General features: G+C 34.8%; 1 protein-coding gene across 5 annotated transcripts; it reads left to right on the top strand.

Moving 5' to 3' along the window:
- Positions 1-946: 946 nt before the first annotated feature.
- LOC110865407 (serine/threonine-protein phosphatase BSL1) lies at positions 947-16,006 on the top strand. Of its 5 annotated transcripts, XM_022114652.2 has the most exons (23): positions 983-1,563; positions 1,744-1,777; positions 1,873-2,144; positions 2,235-2,295; positions 2,369-2,447; positions 3,027-3,106; positions 3,199-3,293; positions 4,538-4,637; positions 4,875-4,944; positions 6,279-6,380; positions 7,007-7,088; positions 7,177-7,344; positions 8,052-8,232; positions 8,939-9,137; positions 9,964-10,131; positions 11,496-11,734; positions 12,003-12,087; positions 12,190-12,288; positions 13,429-13,628; positions 13,727-13,802; positions 14,656-14,791; positions 15,427-15,566; positions 15,661-16,006. In XM_022114652.2, exons 3-23 carry the CDS (start codon positions 1,940-1,942, stop codon positions 15,739-15,741), a joined length of 2,646 nt encoding a protein of 881 aa, XP_021970344.1. In that variant the 5' UTR covers positions 983-1,563; positions 1,744-1,777; positions 1,873-1,939; the 3' UTR covers positions 15,742-16,006. The 5 variants fall into 5 exon arrangements, with proteins under 5 accessions (XP_035839993.1, XP_021970345.1, XP_021970344.1 ...); XM_035984100.1 differs by lacking the exon at positions 1,744-1,777 and having other exon boundaries at positions 947-1,378; positions 8,942-9,137; XM_022114653.2 differs by lacking the exon at positions 1,744-1,777 and having other exon boundaries at positions 947-1,378.
- Positions 16,007-16,949: the final 943 nt, after the last annotated feature.

The following is a 16,949-nucleotide window of genomic DNA, read 5'->3' as shown; positions in this document are numbered from 1 at the left end:
GTAATTTACTTGCCGCGTATTGCGGTGGTGCAATGGCGTATTTAGGTAATTTAAAGAGACAGGTAAATCTGCACGTTGCGCCACTGTAACTTTAACATGTGGTTAGAACGTATAATTTTTCACACACGTAAACCCATATGTTGCTTAATAGCTATAACTACACCTTTACGAATTCATCCGCAACGTGTTGCGCTAGATGTGATGCATTTATTAGGTAATTTAAACAACGGTGTGACACTTTTAAAGTAATTCAAAGTCGCGTTTAAGTGCAAGGATCGAATTACATCAAAGCATGTTCGTGGCTTCAATCCAAAATAGATATGAACCCGTATAAACTACAAATGTTGTTTTTCCTTTCATAACTATTTTCTATCCCAACCCGTTTGTTCAAGCATCATTGTCTAAAAAAACATTGTGTTTACATTTGAAACAAATAATAAATTCTTGTCTTTGGTGAACATAAACTCATAATTTAAAACCTGCAAAAAAAGTAAAAAATTATAAAGATATCAGTTTCTAGTTTCTCGAAAACTCTAATAGAGTATAAACCGAACAATCAAGAGTATACATACATAACAATTAAATCAATTCGGTTTTTATCATTACTTATTTGAGTTTGTGCCAGTATAAGACTAGTCCAGTAGCCCACTTGGTTGAAACATATGCCTCGTCGAGTTCGGGTCAACTCGAGTCTATATAGGTGGACTTGTACATATCTAGATATCCTATAGTTTGACAAATGGAAACAAAGATGTAACTTTTTTTTTTTTTTTTTTTTTTTTTTTTTTGAAAGACCAACAAATAATTTTTATTCCATCACATCTGGACAACCAAATGTTAGCCAGATGGGCCACCAAATGTTATACACCAAGCTTCATACAATGATTCTAAACTATCATATGCCAAAACTAGTTAAATCGAAATTACACCAATCCTCCCATGACAAAGCCGCATTCTTGACTCTACTTTTCAGCCACATATACCCGTACATCTTGATTTCTTCTTTCATCTTATTCACGTAAGGTTGTCTTCCTTCAAATATCGCCTCGTTTCGACTCCTCCAAATAACCCATATCTAATATATTGTGACATCAATTCTCTTTATTTGTTTTCTTTCACTTTTTTAGTCAGATCACTTTACAGATCAACTCATCAGATTCAACCTTCAACCTTCAAACTTCAATTTTTCAAAATTGATGCAAATCATCTCGTGAATTTCAAAATCAGCACTCGATTCAACACATATATTCAGTTTTCAACGATTTCTATCGACAATTGAAGCTGTTATGCTGCAACAGTGAGTACTAATTCCGATCAAACTCAGAATATTCCGGCACCACCTCCGCCGCTGCACCACGGCGGTCCGATTTCCACTTTGGTAACTCCGATTCGTTGTTTCTATTTCTCAATTGTTCAGAAGCTAGAGGTGAATTTGAGATCGATAAGAATTAGGAGTTAGGGTTTCTGGTTGTTCGGTTAGGGTTTGACGGCTTCAAAAGCAGAATATTCCGGCACCACGTCCGCCGCACCACCGTCGTATACGGCGGTCCGATTTCCGCTTCGGTAATTTAGATTCGTTGTTTTTGATTTTCAACTGTTTAGTACTTAAAGGTGAATTTGAGATCGATAAGATTTAGGAGTTACTGAGTTAGGGTTTCTGACTGTTCGGTTAGGGTTTGATCGGTTTAAAAGCAGAATATTCCGGCATCACATTAATTCAGATACGTTGTTTTCATTTTTCAGTTGTTTTGAAGTTAGGAGGTGGATTTGACTATAGGTTAGGGTTTCTGGTTGTTTGGTTAGGGTTTGATCGGTTCAAAAGTAGATTATTCCGGCATCACATTAATCAGATACTTTGTTTTTATTTTTCAGCTGTTTTGAAGTTAGGAGGTGGATTTGACTAGAGGCTAGGGTTTCTGGTTGTTTGGGTTAGGGTTTGATGGGTTCAAAGCCTTGGCTACAACCTGCTCCGAGTTATCAGCCGTTAGAGACGTATTGGGACACTGAAGAGGATGCTCCTGGCCCTAGGTGTGCGCACACGCTGACCGCGATTGCTCCGACTAAGTCTCACGGACCGAGACTGATTTTATTCGGTGGCGCCACCGCGATAGAAGGTGGCGCCTCGTCACCAATCCCCGGCATCAGTAATAATTTAAACTTGTCTTGGTTTTTTTATATTGTTAATGCTTAAAGGTAACACTAGTAATCTGTGTTTGTTGATGTTATAATTTTAGGGTTGGCTGGTGTGACAAACTCTGTTCATTCATATGATGTTTTGACCAGGAAATGGACCAGGTGATTTTAAGTTATTGTGTTGAAGTTTGTTAATTTGGTTAGAAATTATATGCTGATTGTGAAGGATTTGCAGAATTCGACCGGCTGGAGAACCGCCTTCCCCCAGAGCTGCTCATGCAGCTGCTGTTGTTGGAACCATGGTCGTATTTCAGGTAATTTTAGACTATATGTATTTGCTAAAGTACAAAAAGGGTTATTTTTCTTCGGGAATAAAATCGTCTACAATAACCAACTTTTCTAAGCGTTCCACTCAACTCTCAAGTTTCGGTATGTGTTTTAATGCTGTGAAACTTTTTATAAATGTTAAGAATTTATAAAATTAAGTGATCTAAATGGAATAAATACGAATCTTGGCTATTATATAGTGGTTATATTTTTCAAATTTAACTTAAGTAGAGGTAATAATTGAAACGGATAAATTCACTAAATGATAACCAAATTTCATAATTGTTCAATTTAAGTCAAGTTAGAAAAATAATAATCATTAAATAGCAACCAAGATTCACATATGCTCCTTTTGGGTCATTTAATTATAAGGTTTTTAACATGTATAAAAGATTTCACTACATTAGATGAAGATCACATATTGAAAGTTTAGTGGTTTTCTTCATAAAAAAATCTGAGAGACTTTAGTGGAACACTTGGGAAACTTGGTTATTATTGAGTGAATTTGTCTCTTTTTTTGTTTAGTTTTGATTATGAATTTTGATAAATTTGTGCTACATTACTAGGGCGGAATAGGTCCTGCCGGGCATTCAACGGATGATCTTTACGTTCTTGACATGAGTAATGACAAATATAAATGGCATCGGTAACTTTTTGCTGAAGTTTCACTTTTGCACTTCTTCGATGATTACCTTTTGCTTGAAGTGCTGACTTTGACTTCTTGTTTCTGGAGTGCAGACTTGTTGTTCAGGGGGACGGGCCGGGCCCACGATATGGCCATGTCATGGACTTGGTTGCCCAACGCTACCTTGTTACTGTTAGCGGCAATGACGGTGAGTATGTTTATAATATAATTGAGCATTTTAGTTTTAGCAAAGATGAGTAAAACTAAAATGTAGGAAGAACATCAGTAAATATTACTTTGGATGCGTTTTTCTATCCACATTGAATGAAGGTTGTATGTTGGGGTTATGCTATATTTCGAATAAGTTTTTAATTAGGTATGATGGTATATCAATCATAACTAAAATTGAGATTATTCCCATAAACAGGTACCATTCTTATTTCCATATTGAAAGTTTGATACAACTATACACATAAGGATTAGGAGAACTCAAGTATTATGCTTGATCTATGCAGTTAATATCGGTGATATATCACCGATCTATAGGTTATCGGCCCCCATGTAAAATACCAGTGTCAAATATTGGTGTCCATATCATCGGCGGTATTGACTGACATTTCTGATATTTGACTGACATTTCTGATATTTGACTGACATTTCTGATATTTGACTGACATATCACTGATTTTCCCAAATCCCGATATCAGAACCTATGTTTTTAGTTCTACATTCTTCTTTCTTCTTATTGCTGCCATTAGTGTTTTAAGTCTTAGTTGTTAATTGTTAGTGTTAAATGTTAGTGTTTTAAGTCTTAATCAGTTCCTACTTGCTACAATTGTTAGTGTTTTGCAAGTTGCAGAAGGTTAATTTGTTAATGGTAGGAGAGCATACTGAATTGTTAGTGTTTAATTGCTATATATATGTATATAAATTTTGCATGATATTAAAATTACGGATATCCCACCGTGATAACCGATATCTCAAATATCGGTCAAGATCGATATCTGATTTTTTATCGCATAACTGCATAGTGCTTGATTTGATTATTGATGCCATTTAGAGTTAAGTTGAGAGAACCTAGCCTCTCTTATCTAGAGAGCTGGCAGATTCTGTGTTTAATTTGCATTTTCTTTATTATCAATAAAATATCATTTTGGATCCTATATATGGAATCCACCACGTTTGAATTCCCGAAGCTTTATACTTGAGTGTCCAACCGAGTACCGACTACCTTTTGATTTCAGCAATGCCACAAAGTACTTTTGGTGTGCGTTAAAAGTTGATTTAATGTGTTAGAAAAAAAGCATTCCTGAAAAGCGTTTTTATTGTTTTTGTTATATCTAGGCTTGAATCATTGATATCAAAAGTTGACTTTGGGGGACTAATTGATTGTATTGGACTATTTTCCAATTTCTATCACTATTAATTGCATCATTTTTTTTTTAAATTTAGGAAAGAAAGTACTTTCAGATGCTTGGGCTTTGGATACTGCTCAAAAACCATACGCATGGCAGAGGTTAAATCCAGATGGTGACAAACCTTCTGCTAGAATGTAAGTGAAACTAAAAATTTTAAGTACATATTATGTAATTATATAGGTTGCACCGTTTTTTATACCTTGGTTCCTTTTCTTGAATTAGTGGTAAATTTGTAGTTCTAGTTGCATGAATTTGGTTTTTGGTTTTACTGATACCAAACCAAATCGAATTGAATATATTTATTATTTATATGTATGTACATATGTATGTATATAAGTTTGAATTTTTAAGCGAATATTTGTTTTTTGCAGGTATGCAACAGCTAGTGCACGCTCGGATGGTATGTTTTTGCTATGCGGTGGAAGAGACACTTCTGGCACGGTATGTGCTATCATTAAAATATACACTTAGCATAATAATAATATGATTAATTACTTTCCGATATTCTAATTTTAGCTTCAACTTCTAAGATATCAACTACTTGCTCTAGCTAGGGCCCATGTGATAATTACTACCATGCCAATGTTGCACATTTACTTTGCTTTATCTCAGTTGGCGATAAAAATATGCGCTTACTTAAGGCATTGCAATTAATGTCTATTGATTGACATAGTGCATTTTACTCTCTTTTTAATGATATGCACGTTACATTTGTTGCATATGGTATTATATACATATGCGCTCATATTTGTAACATTTCATTCCTGGAAGGATCATGTGTAACACTTATAAAGTCAAATATCCAATTACAACAAAATATTATTCCCGAGCAGCCGAGCTTATCCAAACAAAACCTTCAAAATATTAAAATCCGCCAAAATTCAATATTTCATAAGTCAACATAAATAACCTGTAGGAGTCGTTATAAAAGGAACTTTCTCTTGAGCTTTTTTCCACTTTTTAAGTGAGTGTCTTTATCCGAAGACTCTTCATTGTTCCCTGCAATATACTTGATAACACAACGAATTACACGGGATGTAATATGTACGAATGAAAAATATTGTAGTTAACAAGTATATTAACCCAAAACATGGAATATAAAAAATTACACAGAACGATAAAACTAAATAACTGAACAACCGAAATCACAATTGAGCTCAAACAACACATATCATAAAAGCACATGGAGTCGTAGACCCAAATGTACAACATAATGTGTGATGGGTGTTTGCATCACACAACCATCCACCAAATATGCAATCCCAAAACAGTCGACCCCTATGCCTCTTATCAAAATCACATATCGTAATGGCTAAATGCTCTCGGAGCGCACCAACAAAAGGAGATGTGGATTGATCACACTGCAACGAATTCTCACACCATTAGTGCCGTAATGACCTATCGCTTGGGCATCAGAATGAATTGAAACATATTTAAAGTGAAGTCGAAATAATCATATCATATATTCATATTTTAATGAATCCACAACTTTATTTCTGATAAGCGACTAACAAGGTAACTTAATATTTTTTGAAACAAATTTACACATGTATTCAAAATTAACAAAATAGCATGCAAAGATGTAACAAGCACATGTCATGCAATTTCAAAAGTAGCTATAAATTATTTTTTATCATCACTGTTTATTTGTTACTTCTACTGCTAGCATTTTTATTATTACAACATTTTTGAACTCGGATGGAAGTAAAAGATTTGGGTAGTTTAAGTGGTTGAACTAAAGATTATAAAATCTTGTAACTATATGTGCATCGCAGCCATTAGCAGATGCTTATGGATTGCTCATGCATAGGAATGGCCAATGGGAATGGACTCTTGCACCTGGAGTTGCCCCTTCATCAAGGTACCAACATGCCTCGGTAAGTATTTGGATTTATATTATTATTGTAATAGTAATGTTTTGACCTCTCGTTAATCATAAAAAAACATTAACCATCTTTAGTTGCATTTATCACATATATTGCAAGTTAATGGCATAGTTGTTAATAGCGAATAGCGACAAGGGACCTATATGCTACATAGCGAATAGCGACAAAGGGCGACTGCTATTTTATAAATAACGATACACTAGAAAAAGAATTTTGAAAATTTTTATATGTATATTATATCAAAATACCTTGGTATATATGCTATTTTACATGTATATTTAACAAAAACCTATAAATCCAGCTATTTTAAAGCTATATCTAATTGCTATTTACAACAAAAAAAAACCTAACTGTCGCTATTCACGCTATTGGTCGCTATGACCCAGATAGCGACACTTGGTCGCCTCGTTACATAGCGCGCTATAGCGGTCGCTATGGCCGCTATTGACAACTATGGTTAATGGTAAGCGTAAAATTAACACACTCTTTTTATGCATACATGATCTTTAATGATTTTTATTATTTTTGTAATATTGTTTCTTTATCATACCAAGTAACAAGAGTTGATACTTAATATGTATGTTTCTACTTATAAGTTCAATTCCTTGTTAAATCAGGTCTTTGTTGGGGCCCGATTGCATGTTACAGGAGGTGTTGTGAGGGGAGGACGGGCAGTAGACGGTGAAGCCGCTGTTGCAGGTTAAATTTTAGTTCATTTTTTTAACTTTTTACTATAAGTCATATTTAACATATGGTAAATTATAATCATTACAATATGAGTTTACAGTTTTGGACACTGCTGCCGGTGTTTGGTTGGATAGACATGGGTTAGTAACAGCACCACGTGTCAGCAAAGGGCAAACAGAAGAACCTTCGTTAGAACTCATGCGTCGCTGTCGGCATGCTGCTGCGTCTGTTGGTGTTCGGTTATATGTCTATGGCGGCCTTAGGGGCGGTGAGGGCATTTTTCTAAACTATGGTTTCTCAGTCCTAAAATTACTGCCCGTAAATGAAAAACACAATATAAAATGTGGACATTTAGTACAGATTTTAATTAGCAAAATGTCAAATCTTAACCTTAATGGATCAAAAATACCAATTGACTTGTGCAGCTTGCAAGCTTTAACGATAAGGGTAAAATGTAAAATGTAAAACTTAGTGAGTTATAACTTTCCATTTTGAAAGCGACAATTATTTTGAGACTATTTAAAGTGCCCATAATTTATTATCCTAAGCATGATTGTCGAAAAAAGAATATCAGGATGTTTTGATTTCTGGAACTGTTTATCTGAGGTTGTAAATCAACAATTTTTGCTTCTGATTTTTTAAGGGTCAAATAATCATTTATCTGTTAATTCTTTAAATAATCTGATAATGCCAAACACATACGTCTTTTTTTACAACTTTAAATAGCAGATGCATATTCACACACTATTTTCTGTAGCACATTCTGCTACAGCTGATTATGTAATTGACGTTAGTCGATATCACATAAATCAATTTCAAAACGAACATCCAGTCACCTTCTACATAAGCGCTGCTGAAATGATCATGCCAGATTTTTAGATAGCAGGGGAAAATCTTTTTATTAGATCAAGTTTCTTACTCAGATGTAATTGGAAATAACAACATTTTACTTAATACTTATATTATGTGCTGCAGAGGTATTGTTAGGTGATTTCCTTGTTGCTGAGAATTCACCTTTTCAATCTGATGTCAATACTCCCACACTACCAACGGAGAGGGGATCCAATGTGAGCAGTCCCAGGACAAGTAATTTGGACTCATTTGATCCCGTATCTTCAAATGACGGACCTCAAAGTCCCTCATCTATGGGCTTAAGGTTATCCTGTTTCTCTTTTGGTCATACTAATTCGATTTTTGTTTGAAGTTAGGTGGCATAGATGGGTCATCTTGGGTGGTGTTTTATCATAAATAGGTTGAAAGTCGCCCAAAGTTTATTTATAATGAACAAATTCTCATATATTGTTTTATTCAAATTATTAAATAACTATATTGTAATCATCTATCACATAGATGTTTATTAAAAGTGGATGAAAAATTGCCTGCAAGTCAACCGAACCTCTCTGAATATCGGTGATATATCGGTTATCGGTCACCATGTAAAATATCGGTGTCAAATATCGCTACCGATACTATCGGCGATATTGACCGATATAGCTGATATATCACCGATATTTGACCGATATAACTGATATGTCACCAATTTTCCCGATATCAGTACCTTTATTCTTAGTTCTACCATTCGTCTTTATTCTTATTGCTGCCATTAGTGTTTTAAGTCTTAATTGTTAATTGTTAGTGTCTTAAGTCTTAATCAATTCCTACTTGCTACAATTGTTAGTGTTAAATTGCTATGTATATAAATTCTGCATGATATTAGAATTACCGATATCCCACTGATATCTCACTATGATAACCTATATCTCAAATATCGGCCCTTGACCAATATCCGATATTTTACCGCATTAACTGCATAGCTGAATAGTATATAACTACAGAAACTCATTTTTTAAAATATTTTCCAGCAGCATGGACAAAGAATCAATGGAGAGGCTGGTTGAAGCTTCTGCTGCTGAAGCTGAGGCTGCAAATGCTGTCTGGCAAGCTGCACAGGCACAGGCTGCTAATGCTGAGCCGTCTGTAGCAGATGATGACTCAAAACCTGCAGATAGCAATTCAGAAGGCAGTGATGAAGAGGGAGATGTTCGACTTCATCCAAGAGCTGTATGCCTTTTCTTCTTTAACTCCGTGTATCTTATTCTTATTTATTTTCCTATATAGACCAAGGAACATGTTTGGATGTTGTAAAACGGGTGGGTTGGGTATCAGGTCAAAACGTGTCGTCTTTGGTTGACCCGCTAAGACATTCCTTAATGTGTTAAGTTTTAAATCACCAAAAGCTACATTATTACTGTCCCCCCCCCCCCCCCCCCACACACACACACACACAAACACTTTTTTGTCCATAAAAAATTAAGAGTAAAGTACACGGATAGCCCCTGTGGTTTTTAAAAAATTTGGATTTGGTCCTTAGATTTCCAAAAGTACACAGATGGTCCTGGTGGTTTGCACTTTGTAGCAATTTTAGTCCCCAACTTTTGCCAAAAGTACATGGATGGTCCCTGTGGTTTGCACTTTGTAATGCATTTAGTCTGTAAGTTGGACCTCCTAAAACCTTTAAGTTTGGTGGCAGGGGACTAAATGTGTTACAAAAGGCAAACCATAGAGACCATCCGTGTACTTTTGGAAAGTTAGGGACCAAATTCAAAATTTTGAAAACCCACAGGGACTATTCGTGTACTTTACTAAAAAATTAATGTGTTAAATGTGATGATTACTAAAAACTACGTTATCAGTACAATGAAAATCTTAATCTGTGAATAACGAGGTTTAAGAGGTTACATAAAACGTTGATGGTGTATTTCCACCCTTTTGGACCCCATTTGGCCCGTTTCATTCTTAGTTGGAGTTCTTTGTTTGACTTATTCTTGATATATCAGTCATAAGTCGGTCAAAATGTGCTTTTTAAATATATGTTAACATAATGCAGGTTGTGGTTGCTAAAGAGGCTGTAGGTAACCTTGGTGGGTTGGTAAGACAGCTGTCATTAGATCAGTTTGAAAATGAGAGTCGACGGATGATTCCTTTGCAAAATGACATGTCATATTCTGCTAAAAAGTTCACAAGGCAAAAGTCACCAGAAGGCTTGCACAAGAAGGTAAGATTTGTAATATTTATCAACACGTTGTTTGGATTTGCGTTTTGGAACTAATATCCGATCCTTGGTTTTTAATTTTTCGATAACAGTTTTAGCTTATAATTGTTTGTTATTTAGGGGGTCAAAGCAAACCGTTTCACAACAAAATATTTTAGGGTAAAATAAAATCACTTACTTACCCCTTCATGTAACCAAACATTTTTTGTTTCCATTTCACAATGGTCTTGCCTTTTATAAAAAAAAACTGTCTTATTTTTGTCATATGAAGCTTTTGTTTTAAAATATAAGCTTCCACTGAAAAACGAAATCATTTGGATGACAAAAGATTTAGCTTTGATTTCTAAAAAGGTCTTTTTTTTTGGGTAAAGGGTTACCCCGGTGATTCTGATTTCTAAAAAGGTCAAAAGCTACCTAATGCAGCATTTATGGGTTTGAGATAAAATGACCTAAATATCCTTTCACAAAAAAAAAGTATGTATTGAATAGTAATGTGTGTCCTTCAATGTCATTTTACAGCTCAGTTACAGCTACAACTCCTTTACCAAACCCTTCAAATAATAAGAATTTGCCAAACATGCACGCGTCTGATTTTTTTAATTCCACAGAATCACTTCAAAACACACATCCAAGCACCCTTTAATTGTGATTATCTTTTAATTCATCTTTTTAACTAGGTTATCACCCGCGAACTTCGCGGGTTGGAAAACATACTTTATATTAATCGAACTATGTCAGAAACTTGTTTTATAATTGTTTTGAATTGAAAGTTGTAGTCATTAGGGTTGCGAAGAAACTTGTTTTATAAATTATAATTGTTTTGAATTGAAAGTTGTAGTTATTAGGGTTGCGAGTAGGGTCAGAAACTTTGGGCAAGAACCGGAGGCAGAAACTTGCTTCACTGAATGACCCACGACACAAAAAAAAACTTTTATTTATTATAACAGATTGTTAGAACTTTATTAATGTTATGTCCGTTCTTTATTATAACACTTAACATGTACCAAAAACTAAAAAACTATCATGAATTCTCCAAGGCTTTAACACCACCACCGTCACCAACACATCCAAGAACCCTTTAATTGTGATTATCTTTTAATTCATCTTTTTAATGTCAAGTACAGTTATATGTAATAATCAAGCACGTAATAAATATTAATGTGTGTCCTTTAATGTCATTTTACAGTTCAGTTACAGCTACAACTATGAACTACTTTACCAAACTCTTCAAATAATAAAATTTGCCAAACACGGAAGCATCTATTTCCTCATGTTTTTATAATAGTGGAGTGTGTGGTGAAAATACGAAAAGGATCAAATTAATGTGATGGAAACTATCAAAATAATAATATTTCATCTATTTTCAGGTCATATCTACTTTACTTAGGCCTCGAAACTGGAAACCTCCTGCAAACAGGAGGTTTTTCCTTGATTCTTATGAGGTTGGAGAGCTTTGCTATGCTGCTGAACAGATATTTTTGCACGAGCCTACAGTGCTTCAGCTAAAAGCTCCTATTAAAGTGTTTGGTGATCTACATGGTCAATTTGGTGATTTGATGAGGTTGTTTGACGAATATGGATATCCTTCCACTGCTGGAGACATAACGTATGTCTAAACTCTAAATCACAAGTTATTACATATTTTTTAATACATAGGCTCATAGTTACCTACCGAAGCAACTCGGTTCGCCGGACGCCTGGACCACGGCGTTCCGGTACGCTTACGATTTCCGATTGGGTACACCACGATCCAATACGTGGATCGTGGCTACCCTAGCGATTTAGGTAACTATGCATAGGCTCGTGATGTAAGTATCTAATCGTAACGGTATATCCTGAAATTCTATTTAAATCACTCTTTTCTTGCTTTTTAGGTATATTGACTATTTATTCCTTGGAGATTATGTGGACCGAGGGCAACATAGTTTGGAGACCATCACTCTGCTCCTTGCTCTAAAGGTGACGGTTTTTTCTTTTTATTGTTTATTTCAAATTCGAAGTCTGACTTGCTGATATAATGTAAACCGAAGCTTCACTTTTTTCTTTTTCATTACTTTTCAGATTCAGTATCCCGAGAGTGTCCACTTGATACGTGGAAATCATGAGGCTGCTGATATAAACGCGCTCTTCGGTTTTCGTCTTGAATGCATTGAAAGAATGGTATTGGTCAACACTTCATTTCTTTTTCTTTTTCCTTTTGTTATGAATGTTTTGTAGACTTAGCAGTTAGCAGTTTTGACCCATTTACTTATCAGTAGTTTGATTTGGGTTATATTTTTTTGAGTAAATTGCCAAAATCGTCCCTGAGGTTTGGGCATGTTTGCCATTTTCATCCTAAACAACTTTTTTGTACCATATAGTCCTTCACTTTTGGAATTTTTTGCCATTTTCATCCAAACGTCTATTTTGCTTTATTTTTTCTAACAAACATTTGGATGAAAATATAAAAAAATCCTAAATTTCAGGGACGATTTTGGCAAAAAAAGTCAGACGTTTGGATGAAAATGGCAAAAAATCCCAAAAGTGAAGGACTATATGGTACAAAAAAGTTGTTTTGGATGAAAATGGCAAATATGCCCAAACCTCATGGACGATTTTGGCAATTTACTCTATTCTTTTTTTGTATAACTGGCTAACCAGGCTTAATTACAAAACTGGCTTATAAGTAAATATTAAGTTATTTTATTCAAAAACTGTCTAAATCATTTTATTCAAGAGGTCAAATGGGCTGAAAAGTCCTTATATTCAGAAGTTCAAACTATTATTGTGATACTGTAATTCTTTATATCCATACTAGGTTACAACCCTGTGTATTACATGGGTTGATAAATGTAATGTTATATAGATAATAATAAAAAACTTATGCTTTAAAAAACTTACATTGCACAGTTGAATAGACCCGTGTATTATACTGATAAATAAAATATAATGTAATTTGTTAACATATACAGTTATTTAAAAAAATGAACATTGACGTGACAGTTACAAAATTTGTTAATTAAAATTTTAAAACATTTTTTTTTCAATAAGGTATTAACTTTGATTTATTAAAACCATCTATATTTTAATTATTTAGCATATTGTATTTTTACCATCTAACCACATTAAATAATTGAAAATGTTAGAAATCACTCATAAAAACAATTATCATCAATATTCTGTTTTTCAATATTTTAACCAACTTAATTATATGACTTGTGGTTTGTGGAAGTGAAAAACGTGTTTCAGGTCAACCTAATCCTTACCATTGTCTACCCATTTTTGGCCCGTTACCTGACCCACCTAACATGTAATGTACAGGGAGAGAATGACGGGATCTGGGCATGGACTCGGTTCAATCAACTGTTCAACCATCTTCCACTTGCAGCACTTATCGAAAAAAAGATTATATGCATGCATGGTGGCATAGGGAGATCAATACATTTAGTTGAACAAATAGAGAAAATAGAACGACCCATAACCATGGATGCTGGATCCCTCGTGTTAATGGATTTGCTATGGTAAGTAATTTTTTCAGCAATACGGTAAAACGTTCTTGTTTTGCATTTCTTTTGAAGGATTTTGTTAGTATTTATTTATTTATTACATTATTTTGCAGGTCTGATCCAACAGAAAATGACAGCGTCGAAGGTTTGAGACCAAATGCTAGGGGACCCGGTCTTGTTACGTTTGGGGTATGCATGCATTTTTTTTGTATACTCACCCCACAAAACTAGAACACATAGTTGTCCACTAGGGGTGCAAACGAGCCGAGCTCGAGCTTGACCAGGCTCGAGCTTGAGTTCGATTAACTTATGAGGGCTCGGCTCGGTTCGGTTCGAGCTTTGTTTTCAAAGCTCGAGCTCAGCTCGTTGATAGTTTCTCAAGCTCGAGCTCGGCTCGTTTATTATCTATTAATTAATATATTCTAAAAATAATATAAATAATAGACTTGTTTAGGCTCGTGAGCTTGATTAGTAAAGGTCGGGCTCGGGTTCGTTTACCAAACAAGCTTAATTATAGGTTTGGGCTCGGCTCGTAAACAAGTTTAAATAAGCACGGCTTGGCTCGTTTACTAGACAACTTTACATAAGGGGAAATGCTATTAAAACAATAAATATTGATAAAAACTAATATTACACTAAAGCTCGATAAGGCTTGACGAGCCTGACGAGCTTCACATGTCAGGCTTGAGCTCGGGCTCGATAATTACACGAGCTTTATTTTAGGCTCAAGCTCGGCTCGGGCTTAGGCTCGGCTTGTTTCGAGCTTTTCTCGAGCCGATCACGAGCAGCTCGCGAGCCACTTGCTCGTTTGCACCCCTAGTTACAAATTACATTTTTTTTGCTTTACCCTTAATTACTCCGTATCCTAAAGTTTTGCAAATTTCCAAGCATTTTGACCCATTTTTGCTTGATTGTTTTTGCTTAACCCCGTTTCACCGGTGAAAGATGCAACATACACCAAATCGACTCGTTTTGTATTTAAACACGTAATCATATCACCTGTAGATTTTATATCTCTTACTCATGACTAAGTTATTTGCAGCCTGACAGGGTTTCAGATTTTTGTAAAAAGAATAAGCTTCAGCTTATTATAAGAGCACATGAATGTGTAATGGACGGGTTTGAAAGATTTGCCCAGGGACAATTAATCACCCTTTTTTCCGCAACCAATTACTGCGGTAAGTTTTTTTCCCCTTAAAAAATATCTTTTGATGAAATCACACACAAGTCCCTAGACTTTATTTTTTGCAGAGTAAACTGCCATTTTGGTCCCTGAGGTTTGGTCACTTTTGCCACTTTAGTCCAAAACTCAAACTTTTTGCATTTGGGTCCCTGTGGTTTCAGTTTTATTGCCATTTTGGTCCAAAAATGAAATCATGTCATATTTGTCTTATAAAATCCTGTTATTTTGTCCTTTTCCTCAGGGGCAAAATGGTAAAAAAATAATAAATAAATACGAGATTTTATAAGACAAATATGACCTGATTTGCCCCTGAGGAAAAGGACAAAATTGCAGGGTTTTATAAGACAAATATGACCTGATTTCATTTTTGGACTAAAATGGCAATAAAACTGAAATCACAGGGACCCATATGCAAAAGGTTTGAGTTTTGGACTAAAGTGGCAAAAGTGACCAAATATCAGGGACCAAAATGGCAGTTTACTCTTTTTTGCATGATTTAACCCTTGGGGCTTTTTAAACTTAATGAAGAAGTCCTTTATATAAACAGTAGGGTTTTTTTTTCCCCAACAGTTAACCCTCTTATTATGGTTGTGAATCTTGATCTAAGTGTGGTAAAAAAACTTAATGTAGGGACCGCTAACAATGCCGGTGCTATATTAGTGATCGGTCGAGGATTAATGATCGTTCCAAAACTAATTCATCCATTGCCGCCACCACTTCAATCACCAGAAATGTCTCCGGAACGTCTACAAGATGACACCTGGATGCAGGTATTAAACCTATTTCTGAACTTATTAAAGCAACAACTAACGAATTTTGTACCAAACCGTTTGCGACCCTAATCATTTTGTACTTTTTTTGTAGGAACTTAATACTCAAAGACCACCGACTCCAACACGGGGCCGTCCACAAGATCATGATAGGAATTCACTTGCATATATATGATTATGTGACTGACCGATGACCCGTACGCAGCAGCATTTTTGCAGTAATTGGTATGCTGGAAATCTACAAATGGATTACATATTGTTTTTGTACCTCTATAGATAATGGTAATAATAATAACTATAAATGAGTGTTTGTAGCTTTATTTAAAGGGGGGGTTTGTTATTTGATTTATTGTCATGTATTTTGTTTATATATGTATCTGTAAATTCTGGCCACACCTCTGATGGTGTAACAATAGTGAGTGAGTTTAGACTTATTTGCATTTTTTAGGTGAATTGTTTTTTTTTTTTTTTTTTTTTTGTTTTTTTTAACCTTTCACACTGCGGTTACGTTTAGCTTGACCGTGTTACCCTAACGAAAGTTAGCAGAAGACATTAAACCGATTATAATGTGGTTCCTTTCTAAACGATTTATTAAACAAAGTTAAAACAGATTTTTCGTTTATAAATAATCAGATAAGAAATCTTTCAAAGAATGTAGAAACACATTAATTAATATAACAAAGAGATAAGCACCAAATGAAATGGAATTATGAATGCCATTGTTTGACCCAAGCCTACAATAAAAAGAGCAGGAGGCTGTTTGGTAACTTATCAATGGTGAGTATTAAGTGTTAAACCAGTAAGATGTCTTAAGAGTCAGTATAATGCTTAACCATTCAGAGATAAATGTTTAAACCATTAAGACATTTGCTCGCGAAACAAACAGTCTGAACCCATCAAGTGTTGAACCAGTAAACAAACAGCACAAGTTAAAAATGGTTGATCTAAACATTTAGAACTTACAAAACTAACGACTTCCAGATATTATAATATTACATGATCAGAATCAAACGACAAACTTTATCTTTCAAAGTCAACCCCCAACTCAAACACACACGTGTGTGTGTGTAAAGAGAGAGATGTTTAAACCAGTCTTATAACTAGAGTTGGGTTTGGATAACAATCACTTAATTTTTTGGAACCAATTTTAAAAAGTAAACTTTTTGCCTTTTATATTCCACCAAGTTATGGACCGGGTCCTTTAAAGATTTGAATTTCACTTACACTTGGCATCCTTTATTTATTTGAAAACCTCACTCGTTTTTTCCCCCTTTACACTACCCTCATTTAATTTCTATGTTAAGTCATGTCATATAATGTCATGTGAGGGCATTCAGAAAATTTCAAAGATTTCACTTTCACTTTTATTTAGGAAAAAACCTA

The sequence above is a fragment of the Helianthus annuus genome, chromosome 15 (assembly GCF_002127325.2).
Source record: "Helianthus annuus cultivar XRQ/B chromosome 15, HanXRQr2.0-SUNRISE, whole genome shotgun sequence".
In the NCBI taxonomy this organism is placed as follows: domain Eukaryota; kingdom Viridiplantae; phylum Streptophyta; class Magnoliopsida; order Asterales; family Asteraceae; genus Helianthus; species Helianthus annuus.
This window is presented reverse-complemented; position numbering and strand designations above follow the sequence as displayed.